The sequence below is a fragment of the Ovis canadensis genome, chromosome 25 (genome assembly GCF_042477335.2).
Source record: "Ovis canadensis isolate MfBH-ARS-UI-01 breed Bighorn chromosome 25, ARS-UI_OviCan_v2, whole genome shotgun sequence".
NCBI classification, from domain to species: domain Eukaryota; kingdom Metazoa; phylum Chordata; class Mammalia; order Artiodactyla; family Bovidae; genus Ovis; species Ovis canadensis.
In genome coordinates, this window is record NC_091269.1 from 58,662,307 (window position 1) to 58,684,931 (window position 22,625).

General features: G+C 55.1%; 1 protein-coding gene across 9 annotated transcripts in view; it reads left to right on the forward strand.

Moving 5' to 3' along the window:
• LDB3 (LIM domain binding 3) overlaps nucleotides 1-22,625 on the forward strand; it is a 60,170-nt gene that overhangs the window by 24,009 nt on the left and 13,536 nt on the right. For 4 of the 9 annotated variants that reach the window (XM_069572339.1, XM_069572340.1, XM_069572338.1 and 1 more), the window contains 3 exons: nucleotides 12,318-12,500; nucleotides 15,654-15,796; nucleotides 20,880-21,321. In XM_069572339.1, coding sequence (XP_069428440.1) covers nucleotides 12,318-12,500; nucleotides 15,654-15,796; nucleotides 20,880-21,321 — 768 coding nt within the window. Of the gene's footprint in view, nucleotides 1-5,729; nucleotides 6,515-12,317; nucleotides 12,501-15,653; nucleotides 15,797-20,879; nucleotides 21,322-22,625 lie in introns of those variants that run through there. The other 5 variants (XM_069572343.1, XM_069572341.1, XM_069572342.1 and 2 more) reach the window with 2 other exon arrangements.

Consider the following 22,625-nt stretch of genomic DNA (forward strand, 5'->3'; position numbering starts at 1 on the left):
TTAATGCATCTGAAAACTCCCAGCCCCTGAGGGGCTCCGGCAGATGCTGGCTTGGGGTATGTGTGTCCCAGGTCAGTGAGGCGGGTGCCTGGAGCTGAGTCTCTGGCCCCCTGGCCCAGGCTGCACGAGCAAGGACGCTGGGCTCTCCCGGCTCTCTCCCTGGGCAAGGGGCAGGGCTGCTTTGGCCTTTGCTGGGCTGTTGAGAATGAGGGCATCTCTTTCTATGAGGCACTGGGCTGGCTGCCTGGCCTGCCCACTCATCTCAGGGCCTGTCCCCTGTGAGTCTGAAGGGTAGGCACTGGGAAGCTAGCTGGCACGCGGAGGGCTATGCTGGGCTGGGGCACCTGGCCTTTGGACTCACTTGTCCAGACCCACGTTGAGGTATCAGTCCCACAGACTGCTCACAGCACCACAGCTGCTGCAAGGAAGCAAAGCCCTGGGCATGAGGTGGGCACACTGCCCTGGAACCCACTGGAACCCCCTCGGGCCTTCCATGGGCAGGCATGGGGCCCAGTGTGACTGTGCTTACACTTCCAGAAGCAAATGTGTTGTCTGCATGTCCTTCCTGGGAGAGTCTGCCTTGGGCCGGCACGTCCCGTGGTGGCCTCCATGTGAGGGGCTGGGGCTCAGAGGTGCCTTTCCACCCTGGGCCAAGCTTTCTATCTTTGCTAACCAGCGTGAAGTGGCCACGGGACCACGTGGAGAGTGGGACTCTGGGGTCAGCTCGAGTTGATGTGGATTTTCTTTTTGAACCTCTGTTTCTGCCAATTGAAGTTGCTCCACTCTCTGGCTGGGGCGTCTGAGCCTAAAGTGTGGTCCTCCCCGGCCTGCTAACAATGGCATGCGGTTCCAGTGATGGTTCTTAACCTGTCGGTGCCTGCAGTGTGTCTGTAAAGAGCCTGAAATGAGATGGTGTTTGACTTAGCACAAAAGGTAGTATCGAGCTATCTGAGGCATAACTAAGCTGTCAGCTCTGCTCCTGCGTCATTCCCGTGTTTATCCCACCTCCTCTTCTGAGTGCCACTCAGAGATACTCCAGTGAGCAGTGTGGTCTTTACTGAAGATCTGATGGAGGGGCTTTACAGCACACACCGCAAATTGCTCAAAAATCTCCAGGTCCCTTCCATCAAGAAGCCAGGAGGGGCCTGCCCTGCCTTTCCAGCCCCCCGTCACCCCTCCTCAGTGCTTCTGGTTACTTTATGTTTCTGGGCCAGTCACTCTCAGCTTGCATCTCAATAACAGACTCCATTTAGAAGGTGGAGTTCTGCACATTTAGTAAGGGTAGAGAACCTTTGTCTCACGTGTTCTCCCTGGAATACTTGTGGGCTCTGCGAAGTCATTGAGTGAGAACACAGAAGGCAGTATTCACGGTGGTCCGGTGAGGGCCTTCCCCTCCCCTCCTTTCAAAAGCATCTCTTGGGGCCTGTTCGGCCTAGTTGTCTTTCCCCACCAGGCCCTTTCCCCACCCTGGGGTCTAACTGCCCACAAACTCCATTCAGATCCCTTGAGAAGGCAGGGTGTCTTAAGAACTCTGCTGCAGGTCTTGGAGTCTCTCCCTCAGCCTTGTATGGAAATCTGGAAGAGAGATTCCTGCTTCCTCCCTCAGTCACGGACCTTGACCCACCCTAAGAAAGCAGCACCCCCCCCCCCACACACACACGCACAGCTCTGCACTGCGGTCAGCCCCTCCCTCTGAGTCTTGGACCCTGCAGTGCAGGCTCTGAGGCCCCCAGGAAGCCTCTGCTGGGGACTGGAGGAGCCTAAGCCTCCTGTCCTCCCTTTTTCTGACTTTAATTTCTGGAAGGTTGTCCTTACAGCCACCCCACCAAATGCCCCTTCTCCCCATGGCCAAAGGAGGAAAGTAGGCTTTTTTATTTTGCTGAATGCCAAGCAGCTTCTGGCCTGGGGAGTGAGAGATGGGGGTACAACAGGTGCTGTGGTTCAATTCTGTTTGTGATTAACGCCCAAAGTAGTGACTTTGGCCACTGGTCCCAGCTGGGGCCCCAAGCTCAACCGAGAGGCCCTCTGAGCAGTAGGGAACACACTTACCCCTACCCTGAGTCCAAGCTGGTCAGGGATCTTGCTCCCTTGGGGGACTGAACCCCACCTGCATCCGTCCCTCCTCCCAAGTTGGAATCTGTACCCCCAGACCTTGCTGATGCATCGTGTTGGCTGAGGGTAGACACAGCCTCTGTCCTTCCCCTCCCAGTTGAGCCTGACTCACAGTGGGGGATCTGGGAGTCTCTCACAAAGGCTGCACTCCCCAGGAAGGCTCCATTGCACCTTGCTTCCAGGGAGCTCATTCCAGCATGGCCTGAGTTTGCTAAATCTGGGGCCCAGCAACCTGGGCACCGCGGCAGCCTATTTAGGCTTGTATGTCTGCTGGGATGCTTTTTCCTTTCTGTTGCTGTGTGCTGGGAAAGCTGGCAGGGACGCCAGTTGTTCTGGACCAGGCAGGGCACTGGGTGGCCTCCTGGACAGGTATAATCTGCATCTCGGAGGACCTGCACACTGGCCCCTCACCTGTCCCTTCTCCACCTTTGGGACAGCCCCCACCATGTCCCAGGGCAGCTCAGAGCCCCCCGCCCCCCACCCCGCCCTCCCCTCCTCTCCTCTTCGGCCCTGGCTCCTGGCACTGAAGCAATGTCTTTGGTATCTTGTAGCAAGTGGGGCTTCCCTGGTGGGTCAGACAGTAGAGAATCTGCCTGTAATGTGGGAGACCTGGATTCAGTCTCTGGGCTGGGAATATCCCCTGGAGGAAGAAATGGAAACCCACACTCAGTCATGTCTGACTCTTTGCGACCGCATGGACTGTAGCCCGCCAGGTTCCTCTGTCCATGGAATTCTCCAGGCAAGAAACTGGAGTGGGTAGCCATTCCCTTCCCCAGGGGATCTTCCTGACCCAGGGAATCAAACCCGGGTCTTCCCTTGCCTGGCGAATGCCATGGAGAGAGGAGCCTGGTTGACTACAGTCTGTGGGATCGCAAAAAGTCAGACATGACTGACTAACACTTTGAACTTGAACTTGAGCTTTCCTCCGAGGCTCCAGGGCCTAATCTCCAGGGACTCTGTCTTTACAGGGGAAGTAGGGCGAGCCACAGAGCAGTCTGAGTGTCACCTGTGGACATGGTTCCTCTCCCAGGAGAGACCCATCGCCTTAGCAAAGTGTCAAGTGGGCTTAAATAGCAGCCTCCTGCCAGTTTCCACGTGGGTACAGGTAGTATTGTGGCCCCCAGGCTTCATCTGAAGTAGCAGAGCCTATAATCCCAGAAAGGTCACCACACCTTCCATCTGACCTCAGGAACGCATTCCAGCGCCTAGATGGCTCAGCAGGTTGATGGGGGTGGGAGTGCAGGCAAGTGTGGTTTCTTCCTAGGCAGGGCTTGAATCTGCCAGGCATCTGGATCCCACCACATGGACACAACCATCCTGCAGTGCCGCAATTAGAGCTCAGATCCCACCCACTGAGCCAGCCCCTGGGTCTATGCAGCTGTCTACAAGTTCAGTCTCTGTATTTACCTAATGCTCACCTCAGTAGAGGACTCTGCGTCTCTTCGTGGTCTTCCTGTGTTAAGCAGAAAGTTGATTTCAGTGAACAGTTCCCCTGGGTGTCACCTGAGCAGCCCTCATGGGTTTCCCGGGACCGCTTTCCCTTTTGCCCTCACCCACTCTGCAGTCTCTTCCCCTTTCTTCTCCTCCTCCATCTTCTTGCTCCTCTCTTGGCTGGCTGTGAATCTCCCAACAGCTCCAAGCAGAGCAGACTCACAAGCCTTGCCAACTCTCTAGGACCGTCCCTGACTGTGTCACTGAACGCTGATGATAACGGCTCGGGCCTGGCTGGACAAATTGGCTGCAGCTGTGTCCCGGGGAGGGCTCTGAGTGCTGGTCGATAGTTGCTGCCCCTGGCGCCGTCAGCAGGCAGGGCTGTGCGGGCCCCATTACAGGGCCTGGGCTTGTACCATCTTCACCCCCTTCTCCCCGCCCTCGGAGAGGCAATAGCAAGGGATGCCTGGCACTTAGGTCATGGTCCTGCCTCTGAGTTTCCGTGTGACTATAGGCTATTCGTGTGATGTGTCTGCACCTTGGCTCCTTTGTGGTATTAGAAAAGTCTGGACCAAGGGTTTTCAAAGATGTGAGCAGGGGACCCCTCTTGTCAAACAGGACCTTTACACAGGGACCCACTTGCAGGCCTTAAGGTGTCGAGGGGGTGTCTGCCAGGTAATACAGGTGTGGGGAGGTGGCCAGGTGTACATATGGGGACACAGGATTGTTATCATGCAGAAATGTAAGTCCAGCATCACCCCATCCTTTGACTTTTAAAGACTTAAAGCCAATCTTTCTGATTTTTATATGCTGACAATTCATTTGTTAAACTATTTATTTTGATACAATTGCAGATTGGCATGTGGTTATAAGAAATGATACCAAGAGAGCCTACGTAGCCTTTACCCACAGTGGCAGCATCTTGCCAATCTAGTACCCCCCCAGGGTGTTGACACCTATACCCTCCAATGCAGAATACTTCCCTCGTCCTCAGATGCCCCTGTCTTGTTTTTTCAGACCACTCTCAACCTCCCTGTTGCGCACACCCTGTCCTTAACCTGTGGCAACGACTAATCTGTTCTTTTCTCTGTTTGTATAATTTTGTCATTTCAAGGACGTTATGTAAATGAAATCATACAGCTCGAGGCCTTATGGAATGGGCTTTTTCAGTCCTTCTAGTTCTCTGGGAACTCATCCAAGTTGTGGAGTATACCAGTGGTTCATTCATATCTTTTTATTGCCGAGTAGCATTCTATGATCTGGATATAGCAGTTCATTTTTTAAATGAATTTTCAACACTGTCCAGGTTGAACACGCTGTGTTTGTGGCTAGATGAGGCCCCTGGGCCACCAACTTGCACCTCTATTCTGGAAGATGTTAGTGGTCCCTCTGGTCTGGAAGTCTAGGATTTTGGCCTTTCCCAGGCACAGTCTCCCCTCCGTTATCTATGTTTCTGGCTCTTCCTTGCCTGCTTTGTCCTATGTCCTCAGCTAAGAGGGCTGCGGGCTGAGCAGAGGCCTTTCTGGCAGGAAGTGGCAGGAAGTCTCGGCCCCCAGTATATGTGTGCCAGCAGCCTTGTGAGTATACGTGTGCACGCGTGTGCCTGGCTGTGCTCAGGCCTAAGTGGGAGGGGTAGTCAGTGGTGTTTGGAGGCTTCTCTCTGGGGACAGAGAACGGTTGGCAGAGACTGGGGCAGCACAGGGAGTTGGCAGGTCTGCTCACCCAGCCTCGTCGTGGGGACAGGCGTTCCTCTTTCTTGATGCCCAGCTAGGGGACAGAGGCCATGCAACGCTTGCCTGCCTATGGTGCTCAGTCCCGAGAGCCCACAGCCAAAGCAGCCCTGCCCAGCCCTAATCACATGGGCCAGGGAGAGCCTGGAGACCCCCAACCACCCCGGCGCCCCGCCTGCCCTCAGGTCCACTAGCCAGGCCCCTTCTCCATGGCTCACTCAAGTCAGGGACAGTAGTCCATCCATCCTGGTCCTCATAAATCTGGTCTTGCCCCAAACCAGGCCTAACCACCTGGAAATTACCCCATGGGTGGCAAAGCCTCTCCACGCTGAACCCTCCCTCCCATGCCCTCTGCCCCAGCTGTCAGCCAGGGTGATGGCGGATACGTCCCCTAACCCCTTCTTTCTTGCTTTCTCTCTCTCTGTCTCTGTCTCTCTGTTTCTCTCTGTGCCACAGGGAAAGGTTTGAAACGGAACGTAACAGCCCACGTTTTGCCAAATTACGCAACTGGCACCATGGCCTTTCGGCCCAAATTCTTAATGTTAAAAGCTAAGAGGCTGTCTGGAACCCCCCATTCCCTGCAGGCCTGACTCCTCCCTCCTTCCCCCCCACACAGATCTGGCATGTGAGCCCCATGGTGATGCTTGAGAATGTATAGCTGTGCTGGGGGGCACCTTCGCTAATCACCCGCAGCAGCTGTGCTCTCTGCCCAGCCCAGCGCTGACGGCCCAGGCCCAGCCCCACGCAGCACTGCACCCACTCTACCCCTGCCCTTCACTGCAACCCTCACCACCCCCAAAGGGCCCAAGCCTCTGCTCCCCTGCGCAGGGCCTTCCTGTAGATCAGAGAGGACGCGATGGGGTTTGCTGATAGGACATCCCCAAACCAAGGGAAACAGACTGCCACTGGCCCATTCCCCCACCAGCCCCAGCTCCCGGGAGAAGCAGCCCGGCCTAGTGCCATCCTGGAACGAGCAGCCCATAGATCAGGGTCCTGAGAAGAAGCCAGCTCCCCGGCCCCACTTACTCCCTCGTGCCGTCTGCAGCCAGGCAGCCCAGGACAGGGCTCCCTGCAGAGGAAGAGGAGGCCCCAGGGTAGATGAGGGAGAGGCCCCTCCTGGCCGTGGCAAGACTGGAGCACGTGTTTCCCTCTCTGTGCTGTGTGTGCTGGCTCCCTAGTTCTCTCTCCTGTACATACAAGCATGCTTATTCCGAAATAAAGAGGATATGAAATGAACCAAACCTGCCCCAGTCCTGCTGTGCCTGTGTGCGAATCACCCAAGGGGGCAGGTCTGAGATGGGGAGCGGACAGGTGCCTGTAGGAGAGGGGCAGGGGCAGTGCCCACTAGGGCTGGGATTTGTTGTTCAGTCACTCAGTGGTGTCTGACTCTTTGCAACCCCGTGGACTGCAGCATGCCAGGGTTCCCTGTCCTTCACCATCTCCCAGAGTTAGCTCAAACTCACGTCCATTGAGTCAGTGATGCCATACAACCATCTCGTCCTGTCGTCCCCTTCTCCTCCTGCCTTCAATCTTTCCCAGCATCAGGGTCTTTTCTAATGAGTCAGCTCTTCACATCAGGTGGCCAAAGTATTGGAGTTGCTTTAGCATCAGTCCTTCCAATGCAAACCACTGTTTCCCTGTCCCTATGGCCCTGCCCAGGGCTCCAGAGAGCAGGCAGAGAGGACAGTGGGTGAGAAGCTGTTCTGTGGGCTAGAGGGCAGCCTTCGCCTCCTTCGGGTAGCGTGTGTGAATGCTCCCTGCCTCCCCTCCCACACCAGCCACAGCCGGCAGGCCGAGCCAGCCCTCCTTCCCCATTGGAAAGCGCACCACAACCCTGGTTCCAGGAAGGCGCTGCACATGCTCAGCCCTGGCCAGGAGGGAGAGAAGTGGCTGAGGCGGACACAGCTGGACTAAGGAGTGGCTCACAGGGAGACTGCAGGGCTCCCTCATAAGCAGGCGATGGCTCAGGAGGGAGGATCTGGAAAGTGTGCCTGGTGGAGGCTTGCTCACGTGGCAAGAGGGCAAGGAAGGTTCTCATTCCTGGCTTCCACACACCTATGGCCTGTCCTAGTCCTGAGCATGTAGGAAGGGCCAGTCTGGCAGGCCCATGTCCTCCCTACTCACCTGCCTACTCATTAGCCTCATCCCTGACTGAGGGAACCCCAAGCTGAGAACATGAGGTCATCAACACTTGACAAATAATGACAGGTGTTGAGGCCCATCCTTCAGGACTCCCCGCCACCCCCGGGACTAGACTGGGCTGGAGCCTTGCTCCCGCTCCCACTGCCCGGGCACAGGCTTGCTTTCTGCCTCCAGGGACCCTGGCAGTCCCATCTAGAAGGGCTGGTCAGGGAGCGTGTTCTATCCTGCCTACCACCCTGAGATGTTCCCCAAAGTGTCCTCCCCACACACACACACCCTCTTGTTCCAACTTGACCTCCCATCTCATCCTGCCTCTAGCAGTCTGACCCCAGGGTCAAGGCAGGGACCAGGCAAGGCAGGCTGGCCAGGGGATCAACAGGCGAAGTGGGGAGAGGTGTACTTTTGCCTGCATTTAGGCATCCTCGGGCATGCTCATATTCAGCTGACCTTTTATTGAGGACTTCCAAGACCAGGGGTAGGCTGGGGGTTGAGGGCTGCCAGGCAGAGCGAGGCCGCGGTAGTGGGTGTCCTAAGACCAGCAGAGGATCTGAGCTAATCCATCAGAGCTGGTGGCCTCCCAGTCCCCTGTCCCTATCACCCCAGCCTATCAGATGGAACCCTCTTGGATCCACCTAATTGAAGTCCTGAAAGGCTATTTGCTTTCCAGCCCACCTGGTGTCTCCCCAGTGACCCCAGGCCACTGCAGGCAGCACTTTGGGTGGCCCCAGGCCAGGGGTCTGTGTGAAGCACTCTGAGGCAAACAGGAGCGTGTCCTTACTCAGCATTCCATGTCCATGGGCATCAGTCGAGGCACTGGGTTCCTGGCCACTGTGGGTGCCCAAGGAATCAGAAATGGCTGATGTGGTTGTGACTCACCGTGATGAAAGGCTGATTGTGTGAGGTCCAGAGACAGGGATTGCTTTTCCATTTGGAGTATCCAGGAAGGCTTCCTGGAAGAAGGGGTCTGTGTGTTTGATCTTCGGGAACAGATAGGAGTGGGGCATGCACAGTCACGGAAGGCTGCATATGTTATTCTAAGCAGAGAAAACAGAGATGCTGATGAGAAGGAATGTCCCAGAACCCTGAGTTAATTATTTTGACTGGAATGGAAGACAGGCAGAGGATGTTATGGTTAGCAGTGGTCCGGAGCTGGAATGCCAGGCTCTGGATTTTGACTCTGTTCCAAAAGCAGTGTGGAACTAGGGAAGGTTGCAGGGCATCATTCACACCACAGCCTGAGGGGGTTGCTGTGTGCTGAGCAGCTCTGGGGGGCTGTCACTGCATGGACCACAGGTCACAGGGCTCCTGGAGTCACGCAGTGCGGCAACACTGCTGCAGAGTGACGTGATCAGGGCCGCCCTGAGCAACTGCCATCAGGCTGCAAGGTGGAATGCTGACTGGGCGGGTGGCAGCATGAATAGCTTCAAGACCAACCACGTGACTGGCATTCTATCATCACTGAAGCAACACAGATGTTCATATTCCATTCTTTTAGCTAATACAAATAGCATCATCACCCCAGGAAAGGTAAACACCGCTCAGCACCATCAGTCACGGCATGCCCACAGCATGCAGTGCCAATAGTTCCAGCCTGAGCCCGGTGACCACAGAGCCCTCCTGGCCCAGCACCGCCACCGTTGCCAATAGGAGCAACAACCAAAGGCCACTTCAACAGACAGAGCAGGGAAGGGTTGGCACCCTGCACCCTGATGCCAGCTGGGTGGAGGGAAGAGGTGGACTGAAAGGGGGACTGTAGCCAGGGTGTGTTTCTCCTCTGGCGGCACCCTTCCCAGGCAGCCCCCGGCCAGTTGATGTAGTTGGGTTGGCTTGGTTTTTGCTTAGATGTTTAAGGTGAATTATGAACCAGGCCAGAGTCCTTGGCCAGGCTGGGGTGATCCAACAGGCACTGTCTTCCGGACTGAAGCCAGGGTCTAGTAAGCTCTTTGCAGTGCTTGATTTCTGAGACCCCCTCCTCAGGGACTTTCAGGCATGAACTGATCTGGACAAGAACCCAAGATCCTTCTGGATGCTCGTCAGTGGTGCTCCTACCTTCCCTAGGCCTGGCTGCTTGGCGTCTGTAGCCAGTAACCCAAGATAGGCGGCTACCCAGTCACAACCCTGAGCAGCAGGCTCATAGTGTGCCCTTTGTCCTGCCCTGTGGTAGATGAGATTTCCCAGGGCCATATCCACTCCAACTTCACCCCCCAAGAAGCCAGGATTCATGTGGAGCTATGCCTGGGGAGAGCAGCAGGTAAGCTGGTCTGACAGGGGATTGGAATACAGGAGACAGGTAAAGCCAGTTTCCTATTTGTCCTGAAGAGAAGGGTATTTTTATTACTGCTGTCTGCAGTTCCCAGAAGTCCCCTGGAACCATGTGGCAGGGTTAGGGAGAAACAGCTAAAGGAAATGGGGCATCCTTTGGCAGACAGGCCTTCCCAAACGTGTCCACGCCGTGGAGGTCTGGGCAGCCAGCTCAGTGGGGATGTCAGAGCCTGCAGCTGCTTCTCTGAGGCAGCCACTTCATAGGCATGGCTTCCAGAAGCCAAGTTCTTTCTTGAGGGGGGTGTTGAGTGGCCTCACGGTGGGCCAGGACTGGGCACCACCATGAGCCTGGGAGCTGGGGTGCCCATGGCTGCCTCTCTGAACCACTAAGCTGGGAAACGGCCGAGCAGGGCATGGCCAGGGCCCTTGTCCCCTCCAGATGCTTCCTGGGTGGTGACGGAGAAAAACAATGCTCCCGCCCGCGTGACAACCAACTCGCAGCCTTACCTCTTCTCCAGCTGCTTCTTCCTGACCCTCTCCTGCTGTTTCATGCCCTTCTCTACCATACGCCTCCCTGGACAGAGGAGAGCAAGTTGTGATGCCTTGGGCAGCAGCCCGTGGCCCCCTGGCACTGCTGTCTGGGACGGACCTGTGTAGCACCTTGTTACTCGCAGTGTGGTCCACAGACCAGCGGCATCAGCATCACCCGGGAGCTTGTTAGAAATTGGACTCTCAGCCCCGCCACCCACTTTCTGAGCCAGAAGCTGCGTTTTTAACAAGATTTCCAGGCCAATTTGCCCACATATTCAAGCCCGAGAAATGATATAGTAGTTAGGGATCACATCCGTCTCTGGCACTTGGTGACAAAGTGATGTTTTAGTGGAGAGTCAGTCTTTCTGGACCTCAAGTTCCCCATCTGTGAAATGAGGATCTTGATACCAATTGCCCAGCCAGGTTGAAAGGATCAAGTGGAGTAATGGGGTACTGCTTATATAGCTGTTTAGTGCAAGGCCTGGCATATGATAAGCACTTATAGAGGGAAGGGGATTATTCTAATTATTTCAAACAAGAATAGTGCCTTTTGCTTGGGAAAGATTCTACTTGACTGGGGGCCACTTGAAGTACTGGGTAAGGCTTCAAATCTATCACCTACCAAGTTCTAGGAGCTCCAGCAATGGAATTCTCTGCCTCCATTTCTTCTCCTATTAAAAAGAATCTGTAACACCCACATCAGAGGGCTTTTGTGAGGATTTAAGACAGGCCTGGCACATAGTGGGAGGTCAATAATTGAATGTCATCACATGAGGAAAATCATTCCCACCTATAGGATTTGCAATATCCTGGGTGACAGAGGATGAAACGGTTGAATGGCGTCACTGATTCAATGGACATGAACTTGGACAAACTCAAGGAGATGGTGAGGGACAAGGAAGCCTGGCGTGCTGCAGTCCATGGGGTCATGAAGAGTCCGACACGACTTGACCACAAGTTGCCATCATAGAAAGTATAGCTCTTAGTCCAATAACCCAAGTAAGCAAAGAATGTACATTTCTTTGCTTTCCTAAATTCAGTTTTTATTCTCTGCCTCATTTCACAGGGGGCAGAAATCTAATCTCATTGACCCAGGCTCTGATGCTCCTCTTTCGTCTGGGGTGGTTTTGGGGAAGAGGCGCTTGCAGAATGCCAAGGCTGGTGGGGTGGGGAGCCTGGGCACCTGGTCCTTGATCATGATCTACCCGTGCTGGCATCTGCTGGGACATCCCCCTCCCATCTGGTCACAGTGGTCTGTACTGGCAGAGCGGTCAGCTCTCATGGTCCCGATAACAGGGCCTTCCACATGTGCAGGCACTCAGCGCCACGTCCACATCGCTCTCAGGGCTGTAGGAAGCCGTCCATAGCCCCCAGGCCACAAGATGGCCTGCAGATCTTTGGGCTGTCTCAGGCCTGCCCGCCCCTTCACCAGGGGCCTGAGCACAGGGGAACCTGTGGTCCTGCTGCTTCGGCAGAATTTGCCCAGAAAACAGGCACAGCTGCCTCTGTTATTGAGTCCCTCACTCCACGTTGCCCCCTTTCTTGTTCAGATGACCTTGGTCTGCTGGCATGGTAGCTTTTTCCCGTCTTCCAAATGTACCATCAGTGCTCCGAGTCCTTCACAGCCTAAAGCCCGAGTTCTCACAACTTCAGAACTTAAGCCCTTGACAACAAAATATCTTGCCTCTGTTTTCTTCCTTGTATAATCCCTTCTCAAAGGCAGTGCTTATCTCTGACTAAACAGGGAACAGTGAAAGAAAGAGGAAAACGGGATGGGGGAGAAAACTTGGTTGATGATTTAGATTCCTTTTGGACCGCACTGGTTTTATAATGCATGTTGAGAAAGGGGAATCATGTAGGGGAATCTCAGTTGGCTTGAGAATATTTTTGATGTTCCTGTGATCCGCCCTGAGGTCTGAGCCCTTCCTTCTGGGAGCCCTGGGTTGTGGGGGTGCTCTTTCCCTCAGCCTGGGAACAGGCCTCCTGGAAGATCCAGCTCTGGTCACAGTAAGGCTGGTAACTTCTGCCCAGCCTGCCTCTGCTGCGGCCACCGCTCCCCCCTGCAGGGTGGCGCCCTTGACCTGTTGTCTTTCTTGGTCGCCTCATCAGCACCCCTATTGAGCATGCTCCAGTGTGCACCAGCCAGGCCGCCACCCCGCTGCTGCCCGCTTCTGCCCCGTCGCCTGCTGCTGCCCCTCCCAGCACAGCCTCTCCACCCCCGGCCACAGCCGCTGCCCACGCTGCCACCGCCTCTGCCACAGCCCCTGCCTCAAGCCCTGCGGACAGTCCAAGGTAACTGGCCCACAGGTGCCGGCTTTGCCCGTGGGGAAGAGAGGCAGGAAAGGCCTCCCCCGGGTCCATCTGTCGGCAGCTGTGTTGGGCCCTCGGAAAGGCCCGTCCAAAGTGGTTAGGACCCTTGGACCCTGGGCTGAAGGGGATACTGGAGGTGCATTTCAGGGAGGTGCACTGTGTGTGTGGCTGAGGACAGAGCCTGGACGTGTCCCCCTGCCCCAGGGGCACATGCTCTAGGGAAAGAGGTAAAAGTCTCACTCTCTCTCTCTCACACACACACACACACACACACACACACACACACACACACACGTAAGGTTAAATAACAGAGAGAGACTGTGTGGAAAATCCACGTTCCTGGAACTGGGATTACAGAGAAAGAAAGGAAATCAAGGATGCCTCCGTGGAGGAGGGAGCGTTGACCTGAGCACTGAAGGTGGGTCAGACTATTTACAAACTACCTCGCCCTTGTCTCTTACCGTCTGTTCTCTTGATGGAGAAGCACGCTAGCTCCAGAGACACCTGGTGCAGTGGGACTCACATCTCTGCTCTACCACTTACTATCTGTAACTTCTGAAAGTGACTCAACTCTGCAGAACCTCAGCTTCCTCATCTCCTAAGGCATTAATGCACATGCATTAGTGCATAATGCCAATAATTTTGTAGGGTCAGGATAGAAAAAGCGTGCATAAAACACCCAGCACCCAAAATGCCCTCAAGTATTGCAAGCTACTGCATTCCCGTCTGCCCTCATGGCTACTCAGCAAAGGCAGCGGAGGGGAGGTGTTGAAAAGGATGAGGGGAGGTGTAGGGAGGCAGAGGGGGAGGCTGGACAGGTCATTCTGGAGCGGCCAGGCAGTGTAACAGGCCGGGCAGGCCCAGCTCTTTCTGGGCTGTGTAGAGCTGCCAAGTTGGTGTTTGGAGTCAGAGCCAGCTTTCCCAGTCTCCACACTCACCTCCCAGGGTTTTGCTGAAAAGGACACCTTTTCAGCAGGTCAGGGTGCATGGTTCCCTGCTGCAGCCTGAAGCCAGGATGAAGGATGGGCAGAGTGGCCTGTGTGCCCTGCTTCTACCCCCTGGCTTCACAGTGACCCAGGTAATGCTGAGCCCAGCCTTTCCCCAGCCCAACTCAAGTATCAAGGGTGAGCCTGGACCAGGCTTCCAGGGTCCTCATTTCCCAGCTTCCTGGGGGCACTTAGCAAGCTGCTTCCCTTCTGCACACCAGAGTCTCTTTAAGTAAGGCCTTGTTCCCCACACAAAGAAGAAACTTTGAGGGGGATAAGACATGTCCCTACTGTCTAGTGAGAAGATGCCACCCCAGTTTGAGGGGAAGGCTTTAGATGCCTGGGTCCCATGGACAGTCCAGCCCCAGCCCTGCTGAAAGGCAGGCTCCAGCACCACGTTCCAGGCCTCCTTGTCTGGGGGGCCTCGGGACCCCCTCAACAGAGCAAACCCTCCCTCCACTTTGCCTTACAAAGAGATGTGAAGCCTGGGTGGAGAGTGGAGAAAGCCATGGAGGGCTGCCAGCATCAGGCTGGAGCAGAGGGGGCCAAGGGACCTCACTCTGGGCCCAGCTCTCTGCCCTCCTTGTTGCATGGGCTGGAGTGGTGCCAGAGGGAGCCAGTGGGAGACAAATGGACACTCCACATGGCCTCAGAATTCCTGCTGGATATCCTAAGCCTCTGCTTGCTCCCCCAGCACCAATCTCTGACAGATTACCTGTGGCTCCTGGAGCGCTGGGAAAGCATCCTCCACTGGTGGGACCAGCTGACCCTTTGTCTTCTTCTACCACAGTGGAAGCTAGGCACCGTTTGGACATGGCCTTTTCCTCTTCCACTGAGGCTCCTACTCCACGGGTCTTAACAGGGATATATCAGAGAAGGGCAGGCCCAGAGAGGGGAGACAGTGGTCTCACTCAACCAGAAACACGACCACTTGGCAGGACAGGCCCCCAGGTCAGGCACAGTGGCTCTCTGAGACGCTTTCTAACTAATTGTCTGGGGCAGCACCCAGCCCCTTCTGGACCCATTTAGGAGTTTGGTGGTGGATTCTAAGCTCAGGGCAAGCCTCTCCCAGAGCCCCAGAGGCTTGTACTCCCTTATCCTATGACTCTGCCCAGCAGAGATGGGCAGGCCCTGGGCCCGTGAGAGGGAAACAGAAAGCAGTATAATTCCAGGGGCTCATTTCTCCACTCCCCGGTCAGTGTCCCATTTTCCCTGGGTGTGGGTCATGTCATCCCCATTAGTGCATGAAAGATGCAGAGAGCAACCAGGGACATGTTCTGTAAGGCATTTGTTAGTTTTAAAATGAAGAAAAGATGAGGGACTTCACAGGTAAATGAAATTGGGAAACACTGAATCAGACATTGAACAGGCTGCTTAGCTGCAGGAGCTCTTGGAGTCTTTAGTTCTCTGAGAGCAGAGGCCAAGCACAGCATCTCCTGAGGGCAATGAACTGGTACATTGCTTTTTTCCATCTCTTTGGTCCCAGGGTCCCTGGGTCATAAGTGGGAAAAGGCCTGCTTTGGGCCTCTTGGCAGCTAACGCAGTGGGAGGAGGGCAACAGAAATTCTATACAGAAGAAGAGCCTCTGAGTATGTTGGGGGCTGGGGGGGGTGGTCTCCTGACAGCCCCTCCCTGGAGCCTGGGACTTTGCTGCTCCTTCCACAACAATAGAAAGGGGGAGGGGGAGGAAGCCAGGTGGTCTGAGGCTGTGAGGGGCCCCAAAGGTTGGGAAGTAAGTTTGCCTGTCTCCATCTTTCCTCTTTCCTGCCTCGACCTCCTTGCCCGCCCCAGCTTCCCACCCCCATCCCTCCGTGTCTCCACACGGGGTGGAGGGTTTCCCATCACCCTCTGGTCTGACTGGTCCTCTCCTCCCTCTGCTAAGGTGGTAGCAACGGGCTGTAGTGTTCACAGAGTCTCTGCTGCTTTCACCAGGCTCGCCAAGACGTAGCACCCAAAGAGCAGCTTCATCTCCCTAAGACCTCCTGGTCTTTTCTTCGCAGCCTCTGGCAGCTCCCTAGGCACATCTTTGTCAGGTTTCCTCCTTACAGAGCCTCTTTAAAGATCTGGGAGCCAGCCTGCCGTGGCTTCAGGCTCTAGGGCCTGGCTAGGGTGTCCTTCTGGCTGCTAACTCTTCCCCACTTGGTTCTAGGCCCCGGGCCTCCGCCTACAGTCCCGCTGTGGCCACCTCTCCAGCACCTGCTGCCCAAACACACAGCGAGGCCCCAGCTGCCCCTGCACCCAAGCCCCGGGTTGTCACCACTGCCAGCATTCGGCCTTCTGTCTACCAGCCAGGTGAGAGGCAGGGTTGGGGGACGCTGTCTAGCCTGGGCATGGGCTCCAGGGGTCAGCTCTAAAGCCACATCCGCCAGAAGGATGGGGGTTAATGACGTTCACCCTCCCTTCTTCCAATTATGGACCAGAATCCTATGGAAGCTGTCTCTGGCACTGCAGAGACAGATGGGCAGTGCCAGGCAGTAACAGAGCCTCCTAGATCTCAAGACATTTCCTGCCTGGGGAGTTGCAGGCTCCAAGTGAGCAAGAGAGGGTTTGGGGGGAGGGTCTTGTTCCTCTAGGAGTCTGGGTCTGATTCAAGCCAGTGGATGCGGAGCTATAACAAAAGTGCCATGGGCTTTGGACAGACCTACGGTATAATGTGATGCTGGGCAAGCTGCTCACCTGTCCGGTCTTTGGTTTCTTCAGCTGGGACAGGCTAACTAGAGGCATGGAAAGCACATGTGACGGGCGGGAGAGGGACCCACACAGGGTCGGCCAGTGGCTGGCTTCCCTGGCTCTGTTCTAGGCTTTCTCATCACTGCAGAGCCAAGGGCTCAGCCTATGTCCTCCCTTTTCCTAGGCAAAGTTGGGCCTTCCCCAGAGCTCCAGGGCAGTTCTCAGGCTGGCTTAGGTATCTCCCCTGGCATGCCCCCGCTCAGTGAACGTAAGGGAAGATGAGACAGGGATTGAGACGAGAGGAGCCTTGTTTGGGGTGTTGACTTGATGTGTAGGGCAGAGGAGCCATGACCAGCCATCCGTTTCATAAAACACACTCTGACAGCAGGGTCGAGTGTGGGTGGAAGTGGCTTTAGCGTCAGGCTCCATCGCCAGGCCCTGCTCTGCTATCCACAGTAAAGTACCCCATCTCCCCGGCCTGAATTTCCTCGTTTAAAAAACAGGCATGTTGTCTACACCTGATGCTCTGGAGATGAGAATGAAGCACCCAGGACAGTTCTTGGTACACGAGAGGTGCCCTGCTCTGTCTCTTCAGAAGCGAGAACACAAGAGTTTTGAGATTAAAAGTCCATAGTATTAGGGAGCAATTTACAGCCGGCTGCGAGGATGGAGCTGGAGGAAGCAGTTGCTCTGCAGCGATGGGGAGCACAGGAGGGAGGGTGATAAGGAGTTTGGGGGAGCAGCTGCGAAAGGAGGTGAGGCTCTATCGGGGCGCAAGGTGGCCATTTCCGCCCTGGCCCGGGCTCCCCTCCCAGGTGGGCCCTTAGCGCATCTTCCGGGCGGCCCTGGCTTCGGCGCCCCCGCCCGGGCCGCCGGCTCTCTTCTGCAGGCCCGCCAGGGGGCGGCACGGCACCAGTGGCGCGCGCCGCCTGGCCCGCGGGCGCGCCCCCTCCTCCTTCCGGGCCTGGAGCCCGGGCGGCCGAGACGAGCCGGAGCCCCGGAGCTGCGCGCCTCTGCCGCGTTCCCAGGCCGGCAGACGTTAACTCATTCCTGCCCGGCGGGTGGGGGGAGGAAGCAGCCAGGCGGGCTCGCGCCGGAGCCGGCCTGCCTCCGCCCCCTCTCCTGAGGGCGGAGTCCCCGGGAGGCTGGCAGGCGGCCCGGCGAGGTACGGGGAACACGGGCCCGGGGCCCCTCCCCATCTCGCCTCCGCCGAGCCCGGCCCCGGGGCGGGCGGGGAGCCTGTGTGCAGCCCAAGCCGCAGCTCCTCACGAAGGCTCCTCCGGGCCGACCGTGGCGTTCGCAAGCCGGGTCCTACCGCTGGCGCCGAGACCGGGCGGCCGCTCCCTGGAGCACCTGGGGCCCGGGAGGGGACCGTGGGCGGAGGGGCCCCCACACGGGCCGAGGGAAGCCACGTCGGCCCGCGGGCCGGGTGGGGGCCAGGCGCTCGCGGGAGCCGGGCCCGACCTGGAGTGAGTCAGAAATCACCTTGGTTAATTACACATTCCCGAGCCGCCGAGTGCGATAGGGGCCTTTTGAGCTTGCCAATTAGAGATGAAATATCACCTTCTAATTTGGACGGGCTTCATTCCATCAAGCAGAAATAGCAACAGCCTCGGGCTCGGAGATGGGATATCAAGTCTCTCTCCTGGCACGTCGGGGATGGCGGGGGCAGCCAGGCTGGAGGGCGCTGAGGGAAGAGAACTGCGAAGCAGCTGCTCCCTGCGCCCCGGGCCTCACCGGGTACTTGATGGTGGAGGGAAGCTGCTGGCCTGCGCCGGGAAGAAGGGAAGGGCCTTAGCTCGTAGTGGGGTGGGGGTTGCCGGGGGACTCTTGGGCAAGGAATCAGCCCACCGTGCCCAGATGCCAGCGTGCCTCTGACCTGCTGAGACCTTCGTGTCTTGGGGGTTTAGAAAAAGGGAGTGAATCATGGAGACTGGAAGGCCTTCCAGATGAGGGAAGAGAAAGACTGCCTGGCAGAGGCAATAGGGTTAGTGTTGCTAGAGAGACGCTGGAAAAGTGGGCTAGGGCCAGATTTGGAAGGGGCGTGCTAAAGCCTGTTTTTCTGCCTGGGGAGTGGTTGAGCAGGGATCTGGGGTTGAGTCCTGTATCCGGAGCGCCAGTTTCAGCTCGGTGTTGCATAAGCTCTCCAAGCCTCAATTCCTCTTCTGTAAAACGGACTAGAGACTATTACCTGCCTCATTGGATTGCGGCAAGTATTGCGTGAAATAATGCACATAAGGCCCTGGCGTGTGAAAGCAGGCAGTACTTGGTAACTGTTGTCCCGATTAGGATGGCGCTATCTGGTAACAATACATTTTCCAGTAGCTACATTTTTAAAAAGTATATATTCAATTAAAAATAAATTTACAGAAAGTATATGGAAGCAGGTGAAATTAATTTTAATATATTTTCTTTAACTCAGTATATTCAAAGTATCACTTTAATCAATATAATCAATCAATACTAAATTAGTGAGATATTCTACCTTCTTGTACTAAGTCTTTAAATATTGGTGTGTATTTGATATTTATAGTCTGTCTCAGTTTGGACTAGCTGCGTATCAAGTGCTTAATGGCCACATTAGGACTATGTACTGGATAACACAGTATTAGGATTAGGTCACATCTTCCATCCTCTAAATCCTACAGTCTCCCTGGGCTGGGGTCCTTCAGGTGACGCCACGATCAAGCTGTGAGCTCATCTGGGCCACGAGACCCAGGGGTCACTCGCCTCACCATTCTCACTAGCATTTAGTGACATACACGGTGCCAGGTACTAGGCTAAGCCTTTATAGTTCTTATTTCCCTTTATCCTCCTAATGAGGTACTAAGAATTGTTATTGCCATTTTTAGACGAGGAAATTCAGGCCTAGAGATGTTAAAGAACTTGCCCAAGGACACAGAGCCAGGACGTAGCAGAGCGAGGACCTGGACCCAGGACTCTTGGTGCCTGTGCTGCATTGCCAGACCATGGGGTCTCCTCCAAGTTGACAGGTATTCCTGTCAACATGGTACACTCAAATCTTCTGGAAATCAGACTCGTGTTTTTTCACAGAGGCAGCTTAGGGTGATAGAAAGAATGGTTTTGGAGACTCACTCCACCGCTTACTAGCTCTGTCTGAGCCTCAGTGACCTCAACTGTAAAGAGGACCACCCAGTTGACTTGTTATGTGCCTAGCCTATCCTCTTAGTAAGTGGGAAGAGGATTCCTTATGGAGAAACTTTTACCTTTGGAAGCCAGCCTCACTCCCAGGATGGCTCTAGGGCAGGGCTGTGGAGGGTTTTATCCCTTCTGCTTTCAATCACAGGCCTGGTCCCTACCCATTCCCAGCAATAGGGTTTCCATGCCACCCAGCTCTGAAGGGCCAATCGTCTGGGAGCAAGAGGTACAGGCTTGGAGCAGCAGGTTAATCCAGGGGAACCAGGTGGGGAGAGACCAGAGGGCAGGCCAGGAACTTCAGCCCTGAGAATGACCTTCCTCTCCAGGCTGGAGCCTGCTGAGGGCTGCCTTCGCACCTATCAGCATAGTCCATTCACCAGGCCAGACACAGGGATGGGGAGGGAGGCTGCCCTGACACACTTCCTGGGGTAGAAGGGATAAAGCCTCTTTGCAGAGGAGCAAACTGTGAGCTGAGGTGAGGCATCCGGAACCTCCCTCCCTACGAGCGAAGGCTGGCTAAACCAGGTGTGCCGGGCGCAGCTGGGTCTGGCCCTGCTAGTTTCACAAGAGGCAGCAGAACTTGGAAACCTGGGTTTTGAGGCCCAGACCTCGGAGGGCTTTGGGTGAGCAGCTGCTCTGCTCCTTTGTGTTGCTGCCCTAAAAGGGTGTTCAGCCCTCAGTGAGCTGGAGGAGGGGAGTCCAGAAGCAGGGCAGGGAATTTTCCTTTTGCACTGGAAGGTAACCTCTAACAGACACTCGGACACACTCTCAGTTTCCATCAAAGCGAGGCAGGGGAGCTTGAGTCCCCCAGAGGCAACCACAGGCTGAGGAAGCAGCTAGACCTGGGCCGTGTCACTTCAGCATCTCTGTCTAGCCTTCCTCTGAATGATGTCTTCAAGACCCACCACCCCAATTCGAACCAAAATGGACTTTCCCCCATTACACATCAAGCCAAGCTGTTAGAAAAAACAAACAAACAAAACACTATTGCAACTAAACCTAAAATCTAAACTTGAAAACCTAACTGTCCAGTCATCGGCTTTGTCTCAAAGGCTGGACTAGGTCCAGGTTCAGCAAATGTATACGATTGAGGCATTTCAGATGTCAAATCGCTGGTCAGAGTGCAAACAAAAGCATCTTCCAGTCAAGGCCAGAATGACCCACTCTCACCCTCTCCAGCCCAGGGGATCCAGATACAAGCCTTGCCCGCACCCCCCGCCCCCACTCACTGTCTCCAGCAGGCTCCTGGCAGCCAAGGCCTGGCGGAGCCCCACCCCACACAGCTGCAGATATTTATAGTTCTATCCCTTCCCAGCCCTGTCCGAGCTCCCCAGGGCTCTGCTCCATGGCTCTTTATCTCCCTTGGCTCCTTGCTGCAAATTCAAATCAAGGCCATGAAGAAGCTCGGGACGCATCTCTGTGTAAAAACTGGAATTATGCCGCTCTAATATGAAAGTTGTCTTTTATAGTTCTCTGGCTGAGGGTGAGGGAAGCTGGGAGAGATGAATTCCTGACACATTTTTCTTTGGATATTTTTGGCTTGCAGTGCCTGCATCTACCTATAGCCCATCCCCAGGGGCCAATTACAGTCCAACCCCCTACACGCCCTCCCCTGCCCCTGCCTACACCCCATCCCCTACTCCTGCGTACACCCCTTCCCCTGCTCCCACTTATTCCCCCTCCCCAGCACCAGCCTATACCCCCTCGCCAGCCCCAAGCTATAATCCTACGCCCTGTAGTGGGGGCCCTGCGGAGTCTGCCAGCCGCCCCCCATGGGTGACAGATGACAGCTTCTCTCAGAAGTTTGCTCCTGGCAAGAGTACCACCACTGTCAGCCAGCAGAGTCTGCCCCGAGGCGCCCCTGCCTACACCCCACCGCCACCGGCTCCCCAGGTGTCCCCCCTTGCCAGGGGTACGGTGCAGAGGGCCGAGCGCTTCCCAGCCAGCAGCCGGACTCCACTCTGCGGCCACTGCAACAGCATCATCAGGTAAGGTCAGACCCCACTGAGCCCCTGTGCTGGGGTGCTGGCAGGGGAAGGGGGATGGGGGGGAGGGAGGTGCAGGGAGAAGGCCGCTTGCAGCGCAGCCTCAGGCCCCTCTTGCTGGCTGTCTCTGGGCTAACCCTCTCTGAGCTTTAGCTTCTATGCCTGTGTGACACCCACTTCCCCAGGGAGTTGTGAGGATTCCATGAGGTAAGTGGGTGAAGCTCCAGGTTGGTGCTGTGCCAGCACCGCCCCCTTGGGCTAAGGCTGGGTTCTGAGAATTGCAAGTCTGGTTGGTAGGTTTATTAGGTCTGTTGCAAGCTGGCTGACAGTGCTGGTTTTGACCCAGCTTTCCTTTGGGGCTGCTTCTGGGTCTATTCAGTCAGGCCTATGCTGCTCAGGGTTTTGGTGGCCATCTGCCACACTGAAAGGAAAACAAGTCATTTCATACTTAGAAGCCAAGGATCATGGGCGATACTTTTTGAATATAACATGTTTATAGTATGTGCATGTGTGTGGGGGGGATGAACTTATGTATATGAAAAATATACTTTTATTTAAAGATAAAGTATCTTAGAAAAAATATGGGGCTTCCCAGGTGGCTCAGTGGTAAAGAACCCATTTGCTAATGCACAGGGTAAAGAACTCTCCTGCCAGTGCAGGAGATGTGGGTTCAATCCCTGGATCAGGAAGATCCCCTGGAGAAGGAAATGGCAACCCACTGCAGTATTCTTGCTTGGGAAATCCCATGGACAGAGGAGCCTGGCAGGCAACATTCCATGGGGTCACAAAAGAGTTGGACACAACTTAGTTGACCAAACAACAACAGAAAGAATATACTCATTAGAGAATAATTAGAAAATTCAGAAAAATTAAAATTAAAATATAAAGCATTTCTTTAGTCTCACTGTTCTGATTACTGGTCTAGATCCAGGTTTGTGTCCTGGGTCTAGCTTAATAGCCCTATAGCCTTGAACAACTTCCTTAACATCTGTATCTCAATTTTCTTATCTAAAAATGGGTATCATGATAGTACCTGCTTCACAGAGTCGTTGTGAGAGTTAAACACACTAATCAATGCGAATTTCTTCTTGAACGGTGCCTGGCAGAGAGTAAGCACCTAACAAATGTTAGCCACTGGCACCATCATATCCTGGTTCTTCTTACTACAAGTATTCACCTGAATGGATATCCCATAATACACTTACTGGGTCCCCTTGTAGTGGATGTTTGAGTCGCCTCCCCATTACTCTTTTTTGTAAGTGATGCAACCTCATCTTTTTTCATGGAGCTTTATCTGAATTTCCTGT